This window comes from Antechinus flavipes, chromosome 2 (genome assembly GCF_016432865.1).
Source record: "Antechinus flavipes isolate AdamAnt ecotype Samford, QLD, Australia chromosome 2, AdamAnt_v2, whole genome shotgun sequence".
Classification (NCBI taxonomy): Eukaryota; Metazoa; Chordata; class Mammalia; order Dasyuromorphia; family Dasyuridae; genus Antechinus; species Antechinus flavipes.
Window position 1 is genome coordinate 256,146,500 of NC_067399.1, and position 24,886 is coordinate 256,171,385.

The 24,886-nt window shown below is 37.2% G+C and overlaps 1 protein-coding gene across 1 annotated transcript in view; it reads right to left on the reverse strand.

Annotated features, from left to right (window-relative positions):
* The window catches only part of STMN3 (stathmin 3), a 38,141-nt gene extending 23,814 nt beyond the window's left edge, over positions 1–14,327 (reverse strand). The window contains exon 1 of the mRNA XM_051976797.1: positions 14,100–14,327. Coding sequence (XP_051832757.1) covers positions 14,100–14,118 — 19 coding nt within the window. The 5' untranslated portion in view covers positions 14,119–14,327. The remainder of the gene's footprint in view (positions 1–14,099) is intronic.
* Positions 14,328–24,886: the final 10,559 nt, after the last annotated feature.

A 24,886-nucleotide genomic window follows, 5' to 3' on the forward strand; every position in this document is an offset into this window, starting at 1 on the left:
CCTGAGCTAAGAGCTATAAATATGTCATTGAGAACTCACATTGGCTACTGGATGCTTTGGATATCAGCCCTGGGGGCATCATGTCCCCAACACAATCTCTCCTTCTTTGAAATCCAAATAAAATATTTAAAACTCTTTAATCTCTATCTTGCCTCAGTTTCTCCAGCATTACACTATTTCTTAATGAAGGAATATTTTGCAAAGAATGACTGGCAAAGACCCACTTTAAGAGCAAATCTGGGGCGGTTTGAACTGATAATCAGATCAGGATTTATCAACTGAATGAAAATTTAGAATTTCCTGAATGAGGATGTGACTTCCTAAAAGTTCAATGGGAGTTGATTTGTCCTTGAATAATGTTGCTTGTCCCATCCTGGTAGGATGGGCCCCCTCTCTAGACTCCTTGGAGCCTGGGAACTCCCCCTCTCTCTTCTTTGCAGATCAAAGGGGACATGGTTTCAGTGATATTTTACACAATTTTTCACTTGCATCATTACCGCTGAAGGCTTGCCCAGGATAAATGATTAAAGGATAATAAATAATAACCTGAAAATAGGTGGATTCATCATGTAGCAGAAACAAAGGATAACCAATGAAGACTTTAAGGATATACTCAACACAGTGTTGAGATTCAGACAAAGGCAGATTCCCTGTGCAGGATTTATGGGAAGATATAATTGATAAGAATCACATGGGATGAGTTGCAATCTATACCACTATTGTAAATATAATAATAATATTACAATCACAACATAACATTTTCACTCTTTTTGTTGTTTGCTTGCATTTTATTTTCTTTCTCATTTTTTATTTGATTTTTTCTTGTGCAGCAAGATAATTTTATAAACATATATGCATATATTGCATTAACATATATTTTATCATATTTGGATACTTGCCAACTGGAAGGAGGGGTGAGGGGGAAAAGGGTGAAATTGGAAAACAAGGCTTTGCAAGGGTTAATGTTGAAAAATTATCCATGAATGTTTTGAAAATAAAGTTTTAATAAAAAAATAATAAAACCACAGAATCCTGGAAGTACCAAAATAAATATTCCCAAAAATGAACACAGCATCTCACAAGTAGTAAGCATTTGATATGTTTATTAGGTTAAATAACCTAATTCCCTAAGTCAAAAACCAGTGGGTACTGATCATAAGTACAAAGAACCTCCCTGGATGATGTGTTCATAAATTTTCTGAGTGAAATATTCTCTCTGCTGGAAACCAAAACTAAAACTTTCAATCTAAATCAAACATGTATATAAATACAGTAAAAAGACACACAGACTTTTACTATATTTATATACAAGGAATGTGGAGAGAATACTGTGAATAATTTAATGCTTGTTAACCTACATTATGAATTTCTAAAAATAAGAATTATAGCAAGATAATACTAAAACCAAATGAATATAATTTATAAATGATTTTACCTTAAACACAAATTATCACTGTACAGTCATTAGGCACATTATGACACAGCAGAAAAAGTTCAACTTGAAATAAAGAAAACAAGTCCGAATCCTGTCTCTGAGACTAGCTGTGTGACCACAGAAAAATAATGAAACTTCTCTGATACTTTGTTTCCACTACCTATGGTAGCTACTTCATAGTTATTGTGATACTTAAATGAAATAAATATACATAAAGTACTTGATAAACTTTTAAGTGCTATACAAATATCAATTGTTATTATTGTAGGACTATGGGTGTAGAAAATTATGTTAGATCTGTACTGAACCTACTACTGTATAATCATCAAGTTAGGCAGGAATGAATTGTCACCAACTGATTATGATTTTCCTCTTCTTGGCTCCTTACTCTTTTCTTTTCTTACTCTTAATGTTTTTACAACTATAACCAGGAGATGGCTTGTTCCCCACTTTTCATTTTTAAATCTTGACTGGATTTCATTGCATACAATCTCTGCCCTCAAGAAGCTTACATTCAAATGGAAGAGACACATGCATAAGTACATACAAAATAAATATAAAACAATTTATTGCAGAGGGCATGAACAGGTAGGGGAAGGGTGATGAAAAGAGGGAGAAAGACTTCATGATGAAGTGGTACTTTAGATGGGCTTTGAAGGAAAAGGAGACAGAATGCAGTATGAGGAAAAGAAAGAAGCCAATTTAACCCACCAGAGTTCAAGAAGGAAAATAATATATAATGAGGCCAGAAGGTTAGGTTGGGATCAAGTTGCTGAAGACTTAAATGCTAAGGAAGTTTATATTATATGCTAATCTAAAGGTAAAGGGAGCCATTAGAATTTATTTAATAAGTAAGTAACATGGTTAGAACTGTGCTTTAGGAAACTACATAGATGTTTATATGGAGGATGGATTGTAAAAGGAAGAGATCGGAAGCAAGGAAACTAATTAGGTGGGTATTGTACTCATGAAATGGTAAGGTTATGAGTCAAGGTATTAAGCTAAGGGGGAGACTTTACAATGCCTGAAGGTAGGATATCAAACTTGGGGGACAAATAAATAGACCAGCTTGGCAATAATATAAAGTATATGAAGAAAAGTATGTGTGAAATTCTGAAAGCTACATTGAAGGCATAGTTTAAAGAACTTTGAATGCCAAGGGGAGGAGTCTGCATCTTACTATAGAAGCTATAGGGTGCTACTAAAGGTTTTTAAGCAATGAAGTTAACATGGTTAGACCTGGGATTTAGAAAAATTATTTCTTCATCTGAATGTAAACTGAATTAGAGGGAGGAAAGACAGGAAGTGCAAGTGCAAGGTGATGGAGGCCTAAACTAAGATGGCTGCCATGTAAGTGGAGAGAAGGAAAAGAATAGGAGAAATGCTATGAATATAAAATTATAAGAATCTAGGATCATAGATCCTGTATCAACAGACTTAGCAACTGAATGGATATGGGAAGATTAGAAAGAGGGAGGAGTCAAGGTTAGATTTTCCAGTGCAGAGAAGTCAGGAAAACATTTTCTTATCTTGGTTAAAATAAACTTATGAAGTGGGAGGGAAACTGTTCCCTTTACTGAAGCTGTGTTCCCTTTAAGATTTTCACTAAACCTGGGGCACTATCTACTCTTTGGATAGAGTATAAGCCCTGAAGATAGGAGGGCCTGAGTTCAAATCTCATCTCAGACATTTATTTAAATTAACACTTCTTAGCTGTGTGACCTTCCCACAAATCACTTATCCCCAATTGTCTCACCAAAAAAACCCCCACAAAACAAGATTATCACTAAACTGTGTTCCCTTTAAAATTAAATTATGCCTTCTTTTTGATGTCAGAGATCAGATCTCTCAGGCCATCTTCCCAGGAGGAGAGAAACAATACTATTCAAGGGCAAATTCTAAATTCTTATTCAATTGAGAAATCCTGGTCTGATCAGCTCAGGCTGTCCCAGCCCCCCACCAAGAAAGCCATATAACAGGTTCCCTTAAACTCACTCCTTGCAGGGGCCCAAGCAATTTGCTAGGACCTTGCCTGCAGAGAAGGCATTCTCTCAGCGCCAAATTCCATTTGACAGACTATAAAAGTCAGTCTCTTAGCAAATTGGTTTCTATCCAACAATAAACTTTCATTTTGCAATTAATAATTCGGGAGTAAGTGAATTCTTTCACTTTAAACCTGCAGCCAATCAAAAAAGGGGATTTTAATAACTTTCTTATTGCCACTAACCTCATCACCAGGAATTGAGGGGATACAACTTCATTACATAGTTCAGGATCCACAGAGATAGCATGAAATAGTTACATTTACTTAGTTACATGTGTTTAGTTTAATTTCTTAAAATTTTATTTTAATGGTATATTATTTTCCAATTATAAGATGATTTTCAACATTCATTTTTGTAAGAGTTTGAGTTCCATTTTTGCCCTGCCCTCCTCCTTTACCTTCCCTTTCCCCAAGACAGCAAGCAAGCAAATATAGGTTATACATCTACAATTGAAGAAGGGACCCTAGAACTCTAAAACTCCTTGAAGGAGAAAATCTTCAACTCTGCCTCAGTGAGGGACCCCAACCCAGGGAAACGAGACAAACAGTTTTATTCTGTTACCTAGGTGGGGTTGGTTCAGTCCTGAGCAAAAGAATTTCAGCCCTATTGAATTAAAGAAACTCATTCAATTCTATTCAAATTCTAGCTCAAGCTGAAACCCAGCTTGTACATAAGCCAACTTGGGCTGTCCCAGCAGGTCTAACCTGCTTGAGCTGTCCCAGCCCCCACTAAGACCCAATATAATAGCTTCCTTCAAGGAAGGTCTTTTGCAGATGGACCTTGGTAGCTCCCTTTGCTGCCAGGACCTTCTGTCCACTGAGAACTGCATTCTCTCAGTGCAAAACTCCATTTTCCAATAGATCTGTCATAATAGAAATCAGTCTCTTGGTAAACTGATTTCTATCTAACAATAAACTTTCATTTTGCAACTAATAATTCGGGAATGAGTGAATTCTTTCACTCCTAAAACCTGCAGCCAATTTAAAGAGGATTCTTAACAGCTTTCTTATAGCCACTAATTTAGGCCACTCAAACAGCATCACAATCAACTTTTAACTTAGAATAAAAGGGGAAAACCATGAGAAAGAAAAAAACAAAATAAAACAAAAAGGTGAAAATAGTATGTTTCCATCCACATTCAGTCTTTGTGGTTCTTTCTTGGATGTGATTAGCTTTTTCCATCTGAAGTCTATTGGAATTGTCTTGGATCACTGTATTGCTGAGAAAAGCTAAGATATCATAGTTGATAATCACACAATCTTGCTGTTACTGTGTACATTGTTCTCCTGATTCTGCTCACCTCTCTTAGCATCAATTCATATAAGTTTTTCCAGATTTTTCTGAAGACAGCCTTTTCATCATTTCTCAAAGAACAATAGTATTCCATTATATTCCTATACCATAACTTATTCAGTCATTCTCCAATTGATAGGCATCCACTCAATTTCCAATTCCTTGCCATCATAAAAAGAGCTATTATAAACATTTTACACACGTGGATCTTTCTCCATCTTTTATGATCTCTTTGGGATATAGACCTAATAGTGGCACTGTTGGATCAAAAGGCTATATATAATTTGATAGCCCTTTGGACATAATTCCAAATTGCTCTCCAGTGTGGTGAATCAGTTCACAACTCCATCAACAACGCATTAGTGTCCCAGTTTTCCCACATCCTCCCCAATATTTATCATTATCCTTTCATGTCATCTTAATCAATTTGATAGTTGTGAGGTGGTACCTTAGAATTATTTTAATTTGCATTTCTCTAATCAATACTAATTTAGAGTATTTTTGTATGACTATAGTTTTAATTTCATCTGAAAATTGTTTGTTCATATCTTTTGACCATTCATGATAACATTTCTTAAGCAGCTAAGCTATGCCAGCAGAAACAATTTGTAATTATAATTGAGTTGTAAGAAACAGACCCTATAGTTTGTTAAACATGTATCTTGTTCTGTGTTTCCTGCCCATTAGTATCCTTGTACAAGTTCTTTTTATTCTAGCCAATATAAATGGAAAGCAGTCTGCTATATTGGAAAGAGTGTTAGATTCAATTTCAGAAAAATTGGCTTTGAATTTAGGCTTTGTCACCTTCCTGATATCAGGTCCTCTTGGAGAATGAAAGACAAACAGCAGTCTGCCATTCATTAGCTGTATGACCTTAGTCAAAACACTTCATACTCTGGCAGAAACTAGGCTTGGACCCACACTTAACCCATACACCAAGATAAGATCAAAATGGGTTCATGATTTAGGCATAAAGAACGAGATTATAAATAAATTAGAAAAACATAGGACAGTTTACCTCTCAGATTTGTGGAGGAGGAAGGAATTTGTGACCAAAGAAGAACTAGAGATCATTGTTGATCACAAAATAAAAAATTTTGATTATATCAAGTTAAAAAGTTTTTGTACAAACAAAACTAATGCAAACAAGATTAGAAGGGAAGCAATAAATTAGGAAAACATTTTTACAGTTAAAGGTTCTTATAAAGACCTCATTTCCAAAATATATAGAGAATTGGCTCTAATTTATAAGAAATCAAGCCATTCTCCAATTGATAAATGGTCAAAGGATATGAACAGACAATTTTCAGATGATGAAATTGAGACTATTTCTACTCATGTGAAAGGGTGTTCCAAATCACTATTGATCAGAGAAATGCAAATTAAGACAACTCTGAGATACCACTACACACCTGTCAGATTGCCTAAGATGACAGGAAAAGATAATGATGAATGTTGGAGGGGATTAGGGAAAACTGGGACACTAATGCATTGTTGGTGGAGTTGTGAACGAATCCAACCATTCTGGAGAGCAATCTGGAACTATGCTCAAAAAGTGATCAAACTGTGCATACCTTTTGATCCAGCAGTATTACTACTGGGCTTACATCCCAAAGAGATATTAAAGAAAGGAAAGAGACTCGTATGTGCAAAAATGTTTGTGGCAGCCCTCTTTGTAGTGGCTAGAAACTGGAAATTGAATGGATGCCCATCAGTTGGAGAATGGCTGGGTAAATTGTGGTATATGAATGCTATGGAATATTATTGTTCTATAAAAATGACCAGCAGGATGAATACAGAGAGGTTTGGAGAGACTTACATCAATTGATGCTAAGTGAAATGAGCAGAACCAGGAGATCATCATACACTTCAACAACAATACTATATGAAGATCAATTCTAATGGAAGTGGATATCTTAAGCAATGAGAAGATCCAGTTCAGTTCTAATTGATCAGTGATGAATAGAACCAGCTACAACCCAGAGAAAGAACACTGGGAAATGAATGTGGACTGCTTGCATTTTTCTTTTTCTTCCCAGTTTATTTTTACCTTTCCAAATCCAATGTTTCTTGTGCAACAAGAGAACTGTATAAATATGTACACATATATGTATTTAAAATAAACTTTAACATGTTTAACATGTATGAGACTGTCTGCCATTTAGGGGAGGGGATGAAGGGAAGGAAGGGAAAAGTTGGAAACAGAAGTGATTGCAAGTAACAATGTTGAAAAATTACCCACGTATATGTTCTGTCAATAAAAAGCTATAATAATTTTTTTTAAAAAAAGAAACTAAAAATAAAATGCTTCATACTCTTTTGAACTTCAATTTCATGATCTGTAACATGATGGAGCTAGGCTATATAACCTTAAAGTTCCTTCCAAAGAATAGTGTTTTGTAAATAGTAAATACTTATACTTCATTCATTCATTTATTCTAACTCTAAAATCCAGTGATTGTCAGTTCAATAAATAGGAGGAGCAATATAAAAAGGCAGACTGCCATAGCAGATAGAAAACTGGTCTCTAAGAGCCAAGAATATGCGTATTCAAGTCTTCCCTCAATTATATACTGACTTTGTGATCCCTGCCAAGTCTTAACTTCTCAATCACTCCTGCAATCCTATAGGACTATAAATTTCATTGGTGGAGAGTTCCTCACCAATAGATGCAATGTTATCTACAGAAAGCAGGGCAATTTAATTAAAAGATAGCATTTGTGAAGGACAGTAATATACAGTAAGCCTTGAAAGATAAGTTGGTGCCAGACTGTGAACCTCTTTAAAAGTCAAATTGGGAGGAGAGTACTTGGGAAAGAAAAAAAAAAGGGGGGGGAGGGGAGAGAGTGAAATTTCATGATAGCTTTATTATATATTTAAAAGGAATAGCAAATTGTACATAGCAGATTTACAAAGTTTCGTGTACAATCAGCTTTTTTTCTTAATATACTCTGTTATTAAAGTACTTATTTTATTCCAAAAATTAAAAATAAAAAATAAATTTTTAATAAGTCAAATACAGGATGTTGCATTTTATTCCATAGGCAAACAGGCACCAGTGGAATTTTCTGACTGATTTGGTCAGATCAATGCTTTAAGGATATCAATTTGGCAACTGTGTGCAGAACACCAAATAGAAGGGAGCTTAGAGGTAGTAAGACTGATTATGATTTGAAGGCTATTTTAGTAGTCTAGCCAAGTAATAATAAAAGTCTAAATTAGGGCAGTAGTTATATAAGGGGAAAAGAAAGGGAAAGATACAAGATATATTTGAAGGTCAACTGACTGACAATGAGAAGGAAGGTGAAGGTAGGATCCAGGATAATAAGATTGTGAACCTGAAATGACTAGAAGGACTATGGTGCCCTCATCAGGAATAGATATGTTAAGAGAGAGAGGAAAGGACATGGATGAAAAAGTATGTTGTCAAATATAATGTAAGAAAGGATAAAATGGACTTGGAAGGAATCCTGGTAGTAACAGAATGCTTTTAGTAATACTTTTAAAAAAGTTTTTTTAAAGATTTTTTAATCTTGATCTCTAAAAATGCTATCCATCCCCCAAAAAAGAATGAAGTTTGAATACTGATCAAAACATATTTTTTTAAATTTTCCTTTCCTTTTCTTGGGGCTTTTTGTTCTGTTTTGATTTTGTTTGTTTTCTTTTATAACATCTCTATATTTTCTTTTACAACATATACAAAAGTATGTTTTGCATGATACATATTTATAACCTTTATCAAACTGCTTGCCTTCTCAATGGGATAGTAGAGAAGATAATTTGGAATTCAAAAATTTTAAAAATAGTGTCAAAAGTTGTCTTATACATAATTGGGAAAAACAAAATACTAAATAAATAATTTCAAAAAGAAAAAAGAATGCAAAAATAAATAGTACTCTTTAAAAAATGGGGCAGCTATATAGCACAGTAGATAGAGCACAGGCTCTGAAGTCAGGAAGACCAGATCAAATCCAGCCTCAGAGCCTTAAGACTTACTATGTGACATCCAGCCATTCTGGAGAGCAATTTGGAACTATGCTCAAAAAGTGATCAAACTGTGTATACCCTTTGATCCAGTAGTGTTTCTACTGGGCTTATACCCCAAAGAGATACTAAAGAAGGGAAAGGGCCCTGTATGTGCCAAAATATTTGTGGCAGCCCTGTTTGTAGTGGCTAGAAGCTGGAAAATGAATGGATGCCCATCAATTGGAGAATGGTTGAGTAAATTGTGATATATGGAATTATTGAATATTATTGTTCTGTAAGGAATGACCAGCAGGATGAATACAGAGAGGACTGGCGAGACTTATATGAACTGATGCTAAGTGAAATGAGCAGAACCAGGAGATCATTATATACCTCCACAATGATACTGTTTGAGGATGTATTCTGATAGAAGTGGATCTCTTCGATAAAGAGAGCTAATTCAATTCCAATTGATCAAGGATGGACAGAAGCAGCTACACCCAAAGAAAGAACACTGGGAAATAAATTGCTTGCATTTTTGTTTTTCTTCCCAGGTTATTTATACCTTCTGAATCCAATTGTCCCTGTGCAACAAGAAAACTGTTCGGTTCTGCACACATATATTGTATCTAGGATATACTGTAACCTATTCAACATGTAAAGGATTGCTTGCCATCTGGGGGAGGGGGTGGAGGGAGGGAGGGGAAAAATCAGAACAGAGGTGAGTGCAAGGGATAATGCTGTAAAAAATTACCTTAGGTTCTGTCCATAAAGAGTTATTTAAAAAAAAAAAAAAAAAAAGACTTACCGTGTGACCTGGACAAGTCACTTAACCCCAATTGCCTTGCAAAAACACACACACACACACACACACACACACACACACACACATACACAAAATTTTTAAAAATAAATACAAATCTTGCTCTTTGCCAAAGAAAATAGCATATGGGAGGTTAAAACAGGAAATATGAATAAAAAGGAAATGATCCAAAAGTGAGGAAGGCCTTTCAGAAATAAGTTAACCAATTAGATTACTTTAGTTCTATAGATCACAGAGTGCCATATTGGTAGAGTGGAAGTGCAGCATCTTCAAACTAGAATTAGATTCAGAAGACTAGGTGTGAGAATAGACTGTCACTTTATATCTGTTGTGACCTTGTGCAACAATAATAACAGTGATAACATATGCATATTGCTCTTAAAGGTTGCCAACCTCTACCACTTACTAGAAGTAAGCAAGTCACTTCCCATCATCCTATGATTCTCTTGGATTGCATCCAAGGCCACTAACTATAATTTTAGAGAATATATAAAGTATAGAAAATAGGTTTAAAGCAATCAGAAGCAAACTAATATATGTGATGTAGAGGATAACTGAGCTTGGAATGAATAGATCAGTTTTTAATCCCAACTTTTGTTATTTAGAAACTATAAGCAAGTTATTTCACTTTACTGAATCTTAGTTTCTCATCTGTTAAAAATAAAAATAAAAAATAAAATGGCAGAGTGAAGGGAGAGATATTCAGCTAGATAATCTCTAAGTTGTGATCAGCAGACAAAAGGTCATTTCCAGTTCTAAACTCTATGATTCTATAGGACAATATTAGTTAATTACCCATAGTGCTATCAATGAATTCTATTTTCTGTGACAGTGATGGACAAAAGCAGATTAGGAGAATAATAATAGCTTACATTTGTGTAGCATTACAAAGTGCTTGACTTAAATCAGGCTTGTAAGGCAAGTAGAAAAGTATCATTATTTCCATTTTATAAATCAGGAAAAAAGGCTCAGAGAATTGGTGTGAGTTGCTTAGTATCACACAGAAAAAATAAATTCTCGAACAAAGAGGACTTCTGATTCTAAGTCTGGGCTCTTGCCACTTTATGACAGGCCTACCTCAATGCATTTAGTTAGTTCAATTCAACAGACAAGTATTACGTGCTTACTGTGTTTTAGACACTAAAAAAGATCAAAAGATGTGCTAGAATAGGGATTCTTCAGGTTGGAACATATAGTCTAGGAGAAAAATACTGTGAGTAGTAAAGCACTATGTATAAATTTTAGTGAGGTTTTCATTTTTATCTTAATATTTTTTAAAGAAAAGGGAAAAAATTGCATAACACAACAAAATTAACGAAATGCAAATTAGTTGAAGGATTGGACTCTAAAAGCTTTGCTTCAGTATCGACCCAAGAGAAAATTATATTGTTTGGCAGAGATTGGGCCTCATTCCAGTATTATTTAGTTGTTTGTTGTTGTTGTTGTTGTTGTTGTTGTTTTAGGATTCTCAGCAATGGAATAAGAACCCAGTCCCTAAATTTTAAGAGTTTTTCCTCATCAAAATATAAGGCGTTAAATTAGGGGAAAGGGGTAATACTCTGGAGAAAGAAAGGCAAACATAGAAAAATCTCCAGAGAATAAGAGTGAAACATCTTATATAGAGATGAATCAGCAATGCTGGATGGCTTACAAAATGAAAAATCTACTGGGAATACAGAAAATCAGAATCACAATTTAATACTCTTGTCATAGTCAGCATCACTCAACCATTTCAGAAAATGATAGTGTAATAGTCCCCACAGCTCAAAGGGACATTTAAATTTGTAAAGCATTAGGGAAAAAACAGTAATAAAAATGGTAAAAGCCAAAATCTGGTTCTATACCTTTCATAATTCATTTTATCTAAATATGAAAATGCTAATGAAGCTTAATAATTATTTTCAGATTTACAAAGAATTGTTATATAGAGTGACAGCTGTTCCATCATCTCTGGGAACAGAATCAGAAGCAATGAATTGGATTAAACATTGAGGACTAACAGACTAGATGACCCAAGAAGGTGTGTAATTTTTTTTTCTCTGAAGGCTTGAGGCAATAGATTTTTCACCTGTTTAAAATGGTTTAGATATATCCTTGTCAGGAGGTAGAGAGATGGATTAAATGTGATGACTTCTCAAGGTCTTTTCTAGGATTTTCTTTAACCCAGATTTGAAGTCAAAACATCCGGGAGTTCAACTCTGACCTCTGATATTTACTACCTGTGTGACCTTGAGTCATTTAACCTCCCTGGACTTCAATTTCTTCATCTGTAAAATAATGGATATGGATTAGTGAATCTCTGAGATACTTTCTAGCTTTAAACACTATGTTATCAATTTCCCCAGAAATTTAAAATATTCTTAGAAAGGGGAGAAGAGTGGGAAATCAACTAATGAAAGAATGGTAAATAATAGCAAATGCCTTAAAGGGCTCCAATAAGTATACCGTGTCATCCACTCATTGTCTTCATAAAGTAGTTTCAAATCCAGACCCCTGGTGTTTTTTTTTTTTCTTTCTTTCTTTAACTGAGCTAATGAAAGCACACAGAGTCAGTTCTGCAACAAAGTAGAAAAGAACAAGCTACTCTCCACAGACTAAGACTCCCCTCCCACCCCTTTCTACTAGAGTATAAAAATCTTGGAAGGTCAAGGACTAATTTTTTTTCACCTTTTTTTGATCCTCTTCTTTTCTTCACTCCCAGTCTATTTACCTGAACATAGTAGTGCTCAATGAATTGTTGAATTCACACAGTGTCACTCAGAGACGAATCACTGCAATAAAAAATCTTTCCAACTAAAGCTAGCAAAGAACAGAGGATGCATGGGAAAAAATGAGGCCAGGCGCAGAGAATGCTGCTGTTGCCGCTACTGCAGGGAGTGTTCCCCACTCCTCCACCCCCTCCCGAGATGTTCTGGGGGTGGGGCGTGACGGAGTCTTCGAAACAGCCTCCACTATGGCTTCTCTACAGCCCTTACATTACCTCTGTTACAATCCCTGCTTCCTCCACCTAAGGGAACTTCTTAAGGAGGAAGGACAAGAAAAAGGAGGGGCAAAGGAGTGAGAAAGAAAGAAAAAAGGAAAGAGAGAGAGGTCACTAATTTAGAATATCAACGGGCAGGTGAGGAGTTGAATCCTTCAGCTGCAGTCCTAAAAGTAGAATCCGTTTCCGAGGATGCGCATTATCTTTGCTATTAACTGATTAATCGATGTGTCTTTATAGCTTTAAGTTAATCTAACAATCCATTAGTTAATATATCTATGCCACCTTCCTTCCCTTGCTCATCACTTGTATCAGGGATATTGATCCATGCAGCTGGAGTCTGGCTCCTTCTTTTTACTGTATCTACGCAGATCCATTGCTCCCTTTCCTATCCGCATTTTTAGCCCAGACCTGTGTCCCAAGTCTCAGTGGGAGTACAGGACTGAGCAACATTAATTCGTAAAAAAAAAAAAAAAAAAAAAGAAAATTTAAGTACGCTGCTGAGCTTCCAGCTATCCAGACAAGTGCTGCAGCGGCTCAACCTTCACCCATCTCCCACTCAATCCCGGGAGCTTCTTCAAGTGGTGCAGAGCAACTCCGAACTGGGGGCGAAGGGGTGGCAAGGGGTTGGGGAAGGAGGGAAGGAGTGGTTACTGCTAGATAGGGCACCCCATAAAGAGGACGCCTGCTAGCATCAAATCCAAGGAAAAAAGGTGGCCTTCTGGAGTTCTGGGGAAAGGAGATGGGCCGCGCCCTGCTCTTCCATACCGCAAGGGAGGAGGGGGAGTGGATACGCGACTAGACACTGCAAATGCGGGGCCGCTCCCCATTCTTAAGCTCCCTAGACGCTTTCTCAGTTCTCATTTTTAAAATTTTCTTCTCCTTTCCTCTTTCCCCAACCTACTCCGATTTCTCATCCTACTAGGTTAGGGCATCCAGATCCTGAGAATCTGATCTTTTTCGGGACTTTCTATATCCGAATAATCCGCAGTAAGCAGAGATACTCTTTCCCCTCTGGATCCCAGGCTGTTCTACCCCTTCTTTCTCTTTTGCCCCTACCAGGAATGTCTTCACACTGGCACCTTCGGGGGCTCCTATGTCTGGTTGACTTGGTAGCAGACCCTGACTCTCGATTAGCGAGGGGAAGAAACTGAGAATGGAAAACAAACAAAAATAGCATCTATTTCTATATAACCTTATGGTTTTACAAAGTGCTTTCCATAAAACACTCCTGTTGGGTAAATAATGCAAGGGTAATTGTCCCATTTTACAGATGACGAAAGTAAGGCACCCAGGGGTTAAGTGTTTTACCAAGGTCACACAATAAGTATCGGATCCAGAATTGGAATTCCGTTCCAATCTGGTTTCAAGACCAGCATTCTTTCTAGTATAAAAAATAAAATCTCTGAAACATCCAGCCAAGAAGACAATAGCTAGTAGCTACGGTTTTCTCTCTCCCCACCCACCCAACCCCGCCCAGCCGCCCCTCGAAAAGGCTATGGCTCCCTCTGCAAAGACTAGAAGCAGCCGAATTCTGAAGGGCGTACTGGCACCTACCAGATACGGTGCTAGCCATGGTGCTGGGCGTTCAGGCTCTGCGAGGCTATGGGGCTGAAGGAAAAGCTGCGGAGGCCCCAAGACGCAGGTGGCTGCAGAGATGGGAAGCTACTTGCTGTAGGCTCGACTGCTGCAATGCTGTGGAAAAGAGCAGAGAGCCAGCCACTCAGCTCTAGGGGGCTGCAGCCATCCAGAGAGAGGAGGAGAAAGAGAAGGGAGGGAGGACAGGAGGAGGAGGGTGGAGGGAGGGTGGAGGGAGGAAGAAAGGAGGGGCAGGGAAGTGGAAAAGGAAGAGTTGAAGGAAAAGAGGGGTCATCCTTTCAGAACATTAATGGGCAGATCAAAGCAAGTTACTTTGAGGTTTCAGTCATTCCTTCTAGAAACTGCCTTCCTTTCCTTCTGATGCCACGGAAGCTTCCTGTAATGGAGAGGAAAGAACGGTAGTCTCAGTCAGAATGGATAGCCTTTCTTTTTGGAAAACGCCCTTAATTTCCACCCTCCCTCCTCTATTGTAGATGGACCAGCCTGAAAAGTTCAGCCTCCTCTGCCTCCTCCATTGATGAGAGGAAAAAATAGGTGAGGAAGGTGTTATGGATTTGTTTGTTTGTTGTTTTAATTTGACTGTTTGGGGGAAATTCAAGTTTTTAAAAATAATTATTTACTGCTTTGCAGATTCTCTGAATATATATTTCACGTAATTGTAGTTAAAGATTTAGGATTGAGTGGGATTGAAAATTCCTTCTCATTTTGCTGATGAGGAAGCTGAAACCCAGAGATCAAATGACTTTCAGGAATCAACATTTGAACTTATGTCTAGAGACTTCAAATCCTGTTCTCTTTATACTGCACCAAAAAGAGGAGTGAGATTAAACACTGAGGAATGGAGCTAGTGCTGGGCTATAACTACAGTTGAAGAAGACAGGGATATATGAGCTGGGAAATGGGATCAAAGAGCTCCCTTAAATTCTTTTGAACTTTTCCCCAAAGCAAAATAATGGTTCAAAATTCTATAGTTATTTGAAGCTGTTTAAAATATCAGGAAATTGTAAATCTATGATTTTATGTCTCCTATCTCACATCTGGAATAGAACACTCCTTAGTTATCAAGTATTTATTCTGTAATGCTGGAGAAATTGAGGCAAGATAGAGATTAGAGAGTATTTAATATTTTATTTAAAAGGGAGAGATTTGCTGGGACCAAATGGATCCATGGTTTGGTCCCAGGGCTGAATGAGACTATAGTCTCCAAGAATCTAGCAATGATGTGAGTTCTCAATGACATATACATACATGTGGCTCAGACACAAGGGGTAGACTGAGGCAGGGATGGAGTCAGGGTGCTGAGATTGGAATGGGACTCTATAGGGTGGAGTGAGCCACTGGGGATGGGGATGACATAATGGGGGGAGGCATCCTGATAAGATGGTATCTGATATTCTGATAGCTTGGGATGGGGAGAGACATTCTGATATTTTAAATATAAGATTTTTTTATCCTTATCAAATATTCTGATGATTAAGAGGAAGGGGTGATCTTGCAGGATTGAGCAGAACAATTAGAAACCGAGGCTGGACAATTTAGGGAGACTGAGTCAGCACAATTAGGGAAACTGAGTCAGGACAATAAACGAGAACTGTGGCATAACAGTTCAATGCCTACTGTACCAGGCACTGTGCTAAATACTAGGTATACAAGAAAGGTAGAAGTCTTTTCTCTTGAAAAACTCACAATCTAATGAAGATGAATATGTACATATAAGGTATACACAGGATAAATTGGAAATAATCAATTAACAAAAGGTACTAGAAATTGTATGGGAAAGGCTTCCTGGAGAAGGTGGAGTTTTAACCAGAACTTGATGAAAGGCAAGGAAGTCACAAGGAAGATGAAGAGGGAGGAGGACATTCCTTTCATGGTGGATGGCCAATGAAAATACTTGAAGCTGGGAGATGGACTTTCTTGTTGAGGAACAACAAGGAGATCAATGATACCACATTGCAGAGTTTGTAGGGGAAGGAAGGAGGTATAAGGAATAAGACAATTGGAAATTATAGGAGCAGGCAGATTATGAAAGACTTTGAATGTCAAACAGAAGATTTTATATTTGGTCCTTCAGGTGATAGGAAGCCAATGGAGTTTATTACAGGAATGAGGTGGAAAGGCTAGGGTGAAGTGATATAGTCAGACCTGTGCTTTTAGGAAGATCACTTGACAAACTGAGTAAAGGATGGTCTAGAATGAGGAGAGATTTGTGGCGGTTAGATACTTGGGATAGTTTGGATGTAAGGCCATGAGGGCCTGTACTAGAGAAGTACCATCATCAGAGAAGAGAAGAGGGTATACATTAAGAAGATTACAAAGGAAAAATTGTCAGATTTTGACATCAGATTGGAAATGGGGAAGTGATCCCTCATATTCACAGGATACAGTACCCAACATATTGTGTCTCATGGTTTATTGGACATACCTCATAGATGGAACCTTGGACCCTATCTAGACCAGTTTTATTCCCAAATTCTTAGTACAGTCTCAGCAAGAGCTCACTGCCTGTATCTGGAAGAAAATAAAGGCAGCTATTTCTGGACACCAGCATGTAGATCTTGCCCCTTTTATCTTTAACATGGCTTATTATGAGAACACATTCCTAAAGCTTCCTGATGAAAGAAAATTATATGATATACAGAGGCACTCTTATCATCCTGGGTCCTAAAGTAAATAATAATTTGAAAGACACAAAGGTGATAAATTGGGGCCAGTAGGAAAGACACACACACACACAGAGTGGGGTGAGGGTGGAAAGAGTTTCTTTAGACAGGAACTATTTCCATTATTGTCTATATCCATAACATCTGGCACATAGAAGGCACTTTATAAGTGCTTGTACAATTGAACTAAATTCACTTTACTGTCCTCCTACAACCTGACCTTCCAATATGTTAACCTCGATTCGCATTACCTTCATATCCGCTCTACCTTATCTACTCATAAAGGTGAGTAGACTTGAAACCTCACTATTTTCCAAAACTGTTTTACTACCATGACCTTAAATTCAAGAACTTGCATGTTTCTGATCAAAATCTTCCATCCTCCCACTTCTCCCACTACCACATTCCTTCTAAGCCTATTCTTTGTTTCCAAAGGCTTCAGTCTCAATCATCACCTACTTCTTTGCCTATCAGTTCTTTTCCCTGTATCTTGTCTTCAAACCTTTATAGTCTTGATCCTATAGTTAAACAATTCAACTATGCACTGTCCTTCATCCTTGAATCTTTGCCCACTTTTCCTTTTGTCATTTACATTGTGCCAACCTTTAACTCTGTATCACATCACCACCACCTATCTTTTCCAATTCCAGTCATTCCACTCCTACTTATTTTTGGTCCTCTTTGAAATCAAAGGACAACAACCACTCACTTCTATTTCCAATACGCTGAATAAGAAATTATAAAAACTGTGCTAAGTTGGGAGTACAAATTGGGTCTTCACTAATATATGCTAATAATTTTAGTCAATTATTATATACTATGACACTCCTTAGTCTGGTTTATTGGAATATTTCTTTCTCTTTAAGCTCCTAAAGACCCTCCCATATAGCCTTTTTTTTCATCATATTACCTTGGTTCCATTATTAAGTGATGTTTTCTGTCACCAGCTATTGTAACTCCCCTACTGTATCCATCAAAAGTCCTCTTTCCTCTTCACACTTTCTCTTTCTCTTTCTCTTTCTCTTTGCTTCAATTTTTGAGAAAGAGATAACCTTCCTCTTTGCCAAATCCAGCTCCTCTTTTTGTACCTTAGATCCCATCCCTTTCTATCCCAAACCTGAAAGAATTGCCTCATTACTCAAAAAACAATCATCAAGCATTTATTCGGTACCTATATAGGAGGCATTATTTAGGCACTGGGGATACAAAAACAAAAATGAAAGGAATTTTTATTTGAGGAAAACTATATATATATATATATATATATATATATTATATATATATATATATATATATATATATATATATACAAGTAAATGCAAATGATGTACCCAATAAATATAAAGTAATTAGGAGAGCACAATAAGAAGAATGGGTCATGGAAGACTTTCTGTAGGCAGTGGCGTTTGAGCTGAGCTTTGAAGAGAGCTAGAGTCTGTGATGTGGAGGTGAGGAATGACTACATTCTGGGAATGGAGGACAGATGGAAATACTTGGGGGTCTGAAGGGCATAGTGAAAGAACAGATGGTACAGCCCAGTGGGTGGGAAGGTGTAGTTGCAGGGCAGATGGCATGCCCTGGTGATTCTCCATCTTAAAGGAAGAACTGTAGTTAGTGATTCCCTGTTCCTATACATGGCACAGTCCTCTTTGCATGGAAAGAGAATGGAAAGGAGTTAAAGGAACACAGCTCACCATATTGAGGGACGTGGAGCTGTGAGGATTAGAATAGAGTGGAGATTCTGAGTTCCAAGGATGTGTTGGTAAGTGTTTAACAATCAGCTCTCTTAAGAAGCCTTTAAGTTTAATTTGTGTTATTAACATTTTCCCCATCATTTTCCTAAATCTAGACAGACAATAATTTGATTTGATACTTTTATCATTATATAATAAATCAATTAAATAGTATATTCTGTGAATAATTTATATACATATAAATTATTGACTTTTAACCTGTGCTAAATTTCAGAGTGTAAAATGATCACATTGAAAATTTAATAATCCCTCTCAAGACTCAGTTTGAACTGGTTCCAGAACATTCCTACAATGCATTTCCCCCTAGAGTGTGTCCACCCAGAAGACCCAATCCTGGCTTGGTGTCGAGCTGATAAGAAAATCAGGTGGATGCAAGGGAGATTTCCTTTATTCATTGGAGAGACAAGATTTTTACAGAGCAAAATTACAATAGTCTATAAACAGCTGTGGAAGTTATATTCCTCATTCCTTCTGGCTGAACACATACTTTTAGCCAATTTCTTGTCTTTCTCAGTCATGAGGTCTGCACATACATCAAAATCTTAAGGTCATGGAGAGCTGTGTTTAAGTGATGAATAAGCATGTTTTCCTAGGTACAAGTTTCCCCAAAGCTCTGGCCTGGACCAGAGTTTACACTCCACCTCTACCCTCTATAAGGGTGGAGATGAAAGTCAGCAACCATCCAAGAGGAGGAAAGAGAATTGGGACATTCATAAGAAGGTCTGGGGAAAAGGGCTTCGTAGGTGCCTGTTCCTGTTGGGAGGACAAGTAGCAGAAGCTAGAGGTAGGAAAGAAGAAATTCTGTTTATAATATATAATATAATTGAGAAAAGAAAGAGAATTTTTAAAATTGAGAGGTCTTTTTCTCTTTTCTCTCATCTTCAATCTCTCTTTATCTCTTAGTACTGTCTCCTTTCCCATTTCCTATAAACATTCTCATGACTATGCTACTGTTAAAAATAAATCACTGGCTATAATAACAGGAAAAGATAATGATAAATGTTGGAGGCGATGTGGGAAAACTGGGACACTGATACAGAGGTCTTCAAACGTTTTAAATAGGGAGCCAGCTCACTGTCCCTCAGACTGTTGGAGGGCCAGACTATAGTAAAAACAAAAACTATGAACAAATTCCTATGCACACTGCATATATCTTATTTTGAAATGAAGAAACAAAATGGGAACAAATACAATATTTAAAATGAAGTAAAGTTAAATCAACAAACTTACCAGAATTTCAATGGGAACTATGGGCCTGCTTTTGGCTAATGAGATGGTCAATGTCTGGTTCCATATTTGTCACTGTTAGTCGTAACAAGTGATGCAAGTGTGCATCCATTAGTCTTGATCTGGTTGGAGATTTCAAATGTTTCATTCTAGAAAAAGTCTGTTCACAGACATAAGTGCTGCCAAAGATGGTTGCCATTTTGAGTGCATGGTTCCTGAGATGAGGATATGTCTCAGAGGGGAGAGATGCATAGAAATTATGAAGGCTGCTTGACTTGATTGCGTCTTTCAGAGTCACAATTCTGCAGTTCAGCCAGTTCCATTTGGTAAATTGTATCCACATTTTCAATGTCAATAGAAAATGGGTTATGGAAAAGCTGTATGTCCTGTTCATGGAGATGAAGCTCTTTAAATCTAAATTGGAACTCCTTTTGCAATTTTTCCAATGAATCCACACATGTTTTGTTTGGGAATGCAATCAGTGGTTTTTCCGCTAACAGATTTTGAGTTGTGGGGAGATGGCAGAAGTTTCCTCCTTCACTTGTTTGATGAGGAGGCCTAATTTTACTTCAAATGCTTTGACATGTGATTGCATATCACAGATGAGCTTCCCTTGAAGTTGCATATTGAAATTGTTGAGTAGCTGTGTTACATCTGTCAGAAAAGGTGCCATTTCCATTCTGCATCACTGAGCTCTGGTACTTCTTTGTTTTTTGAAAGCAGAAAAGTTGTAATCTGTGGAAGTCATAGAAATGTTTCAAAACTCTCCCTCGACTCAGCCAATGGATTTCTGTGTGATATAGAACATCTTCATACTCAACATTTAGCCCAGAGAGAAATTCCTGAAATTGTCTGTGACTTAGTGCATTAGCTCTAATGAAGTTAACACAAGGTACCACAATTTTCATAACAGAGTCCCACTTCAGTGATTTACTACACAGCGCTTGTTGGTGGATGAGGCAGTGTATGGCTATTGGATGAGAATGGTTATGTTTGTCCATCTCTTGGTTAATGCAAGCAATTACTTCTTTCTTAGATCCCACCATGCTAGGAGCATCATCAGTTGTCACACTGGCTAGTTTAGCCCAGCTCCAAACCATTCATAATTTGGCAAACCTTTTCATAGATATCCTCTCCTGTAGTTGTTCCTTTGATGCTTTGCAGTGCAGCAAGCTTTTCTATGACTTCAAAATAATCATTCCTCCCATGAATAAAAATTATAAGTTGTGCAGAATCAGGAACATCATTGCTTTCATCGAGTGCCAAGGAAAAATATGAAATTTTTTTTATGGAGTTTTGCAAATGCTGATGTAGATTTTTTTTTCCCATTTCTTCAATCCTCCATGTAATTGTAGGTCCTGAAAGACTCACTGTACTAAATAAATTGGCCTTCTCTGGAAACATCTCTTTGGCAACAAAAAGAAGGCATTCTTTAACAAATTCTCCCTCCATGAATGGTCTGCCAGTGCATGCTATTAGCTTGGCAACTTGAAAACTTGCTCACAGGATGAAATATTTAGTTGCTTCTGCTTCACAAAAGTATTTTGCTGAGTTCTCAATGTATTTTTCAGTTTTAATATTTTATCTTTTCTCACTTCTCCAACTGTGGAGTTCTTCTTCTTCTTTATAATAATAATATAGGATGATGGTTCTCTCTGGGTGAGAGGGTAGGTTTCTTGGGGAAGGTTTTTCTGGAGGCAGTCTTAGTATCAGTTCAGATTAATAATTACCCCAAATTCAGCCAACTGGTAAAAATATAAATGTTTATTTCTCCTTCCAAGTCTTGTCTCTTTCCTTGGGCCCGGATAGCTAGATTCTTAGAGGCCTATCTTTCTGCTCGGTTCCAAGAGCTCCCTCAGAATGTCTCCAAACCTTTGGATTTTGTCCTTCAGCCTCTGCCTCTGTTTTCTTCAGCCTCCAGCCAGCTCTACTCTTCATGTAATTCCGGTGAAATCTGTCTGAGAGCCTCTGTCTGTTTCTTTTATACGAGTGAGAGGAATTGTGGAATACGAGAGAGAGGGATTATGGGTTTTCTCCCATAGTGCTCTCTGGCCCTAAGAGCTTCAAGGGAGGTGTGAATTCACAAAGTTACACAGTTAACTTTGTGAATCTCTCATACTTGTGAACTCTAATGAGTAAAGACGTGAACACAAGCATTGTATCAATTAGTTCTACTTAGTACCTTGTTTCAAGTTCTGGCCCAAAACATATTCTTGTAAGATCAGATCAATAATCTATAAACTCTAATGAGTTAGCAGTTTGTAAAGATTCCAACATCTCCCCCTTTCTTTTGTTTTAGAACATAGGGTGGTCATGACCTCCCTGACTTCTCAAGGAGGTGAGAACCCCCCAAAAAAGATGATCACACCTTCCCTGACACCTCAGGAAGGGAGATGAAAACACCAAAGGAAATAGGAAGTCAAATCAGATTAGCGGGTTTCTGAAGGGCTCACTTGAAACAGGTACACATAAATCCATCAATATGGGCCAGAATTTTGAAACAGATATACATGGTATACATAAATCAATCCATCAATATGGGAGGCATTACACATAATTTACATAAGCACATAGCAATATAACACAGGCTAGTAGTAATGTAACAAATAATATGAATCAACCTGAAAATTTATACGTGTACATAAGTCCTAGAAATAGTCCAAAAGGATTCCATTGTCCATTAGTTCATGTGCCAGGAATCCAATAATTCCTGTTAGCTCTGAAGTACTGCAATAGTCTCATCAACAATTTTTCATCTCAAGGAATCCAATGATTCTTGCTGGTTTTTCAAGAACTAAAACAGTCTCATTTTGTGTTAGGAAATCCAATGATTCCTGAAGATTTTAAAAGTTCTTTTAACAGTCTCATTGTCAGCCATGCTCTTTCAGTGTCTGATGCTTCTTAAATCTCTTTTGTTTTGAAGTTTTTCTCTTTTTCTATTTCATCTCAGGAAATCCAATGATTGTTGCTGGTTTTTCAGGAACTGAAAGCTGAAGATTTTAAAGTTCTTTTGACAGTCTCATTGTCAGCCATCTGATTCCTTCTCCACCTATGGAAATATAAGCAGACCCTCTTCCCCAAGCAGTTAACCTATCTAATTCCCTTCTATTTACCATTTTTGGGATTTCTCTTCATCATCTGGTGATTATATTGGAGCTGTTTGCACTGGATACTGCCCAGTTGGGTTAAAAAACTATATTCTCCCCAACTGTAATCCTGATTGCTTTTCTGTTGGTTGATGACATCAGAATCCTGAATTTCTAAAGTCTCTCTGGTGTAACCTCAGCTGCTATCATGCCCCACCTATCTTTTGATTGATACTTTGGAGCTGGGCCCTGCCTCTCATTTTCCTGGGTCAGTCTACATTTAGAGGCCCCGTGAAAACCTTGGTTACATTTTGGACATGGGGTTTGGGGTTTTCTCTCACCCTGTCTTCTCATTTTATCTCCATTTCTACAATGAGCTCTCAAATGTCCAACTTTTCCACACTGAAAACATCTACGAGTTTCTCTAGAAATCCCTTGCCAAGAGGGACTTTGTCTTTCCACGTTCATCATAATTTGGGCATAATAAGCATTTGTGCCCACTGTGGCACAGAGTCTTATGATCTCCTCTAAAGGAGCATTTTAGTCTAGTCTCCATATAATTCTTTTGCAAACCTCATTGGCATTTTCCTTAGCCAAATGTCTAGTCATTATTTCTGTGGCAGCATTATCTCCAGTGGTTCTTATTACAGCTATTTGCAAATGTCCCACAAAATCTGCAAAAGGCTCATTGGGACCTTGCTCTATTTTTGTAAAAGCTTTGCTTCCATCTTGCTGTTCAGGGAGAGAATTACAAGCTTTTATTGCAGCCTTAGAAATTTGCTCATACACTGTTATGGGATAATAAATCTATTCTGAATTCTTTGCATACTGACCTGCTAGTTGGTCAAAAGCAACTTGTACAATAGCTCCTGTTTGCCTATTGCGTTGGGCTTGAATCCTACATAACTCATAATACTCTGAAAGCCACAATAAATTTTGTCCCGGTTCTAGACATGTCTTAGCTATGGATTTCCAGTCATTCGGGGTTAGGATTTCATAAGACAAATTATCTTCACATAAGAGGATGTAGCCCCATAAAGAGTGCAATCCTTTTTCAAATCTTTAATTTTTTCCAAATTAAAAGGAGTGTATTTTTTGTCTTTTTGACCTGAAGAGTCGAACTCTTCAATCACAGGATATGCATTTATAAAATCAGATATATCTTCTCCTTCATTTTTTGCCTTAATTAATGCTTTTTCTAATCTTGTCATATTCTGCTTTGCAGGAGAAGCTGACTGTGTTTCTGCCTCTCTCCCTCTCCCTTCTTCCACCCATGAAGGGTTTAACTGAGGGGGGAGGGTCATGAGATGTGGAATGATTTAATTCCTCCTGCTATAAAGTATCACAATCAGAATTGTACTTAACTCCATTCTTATCTGATTCTTGCTCCTTTTCACCTAGTATAGTTGGCACTTCTCCCTGCTGTTGTTTCTTCTTTTTCCTTATTTTAATACTTATAAAATTTCCTAAAGCTAGTTGTATTAAATTATATGTATTAAGTATGTCTTTGGAAATTGAATTAGGCCCATTTTTATTATAGAATTGACAAAGATCCTCTCCTACCAATTTCCATTCGTTTAGATCTAATTCCTTTTTCCAAAGAGAAACAAGGATATATGTGCTTTACAGTTTGTAAAAGTTCAGTGATCTGCTGTAAAATTATTATTAAACCTTGGCTTTCCATAACTTTGACAATGCTCTCTAAACATTTTCCTTGAACAGAAACAGAAGGCTGTTTTCTAAACATCTGTCCCATCTTAGATGAAATTCTACTTTAACTCTTTTAAAAAATTTCTTTGTTGTATTCACTCTAATTTCTGGGTTGAAGAGTCTTTTCCACTGGATCCGGATCAGAGGCTTTTCCACTGGATCAGGATCCGAATCAGTCCCATGTTCAGGGCACCAAAATGTGGTATTTCTTTTTCTTCTTTAAATTATATAAGATGAAGGTTCTCTCTGGGGGAGAGAGCAGGTTTCTTGGGGAAGGTTTTTCTGGAGGCAGTCTTAGTATCAGT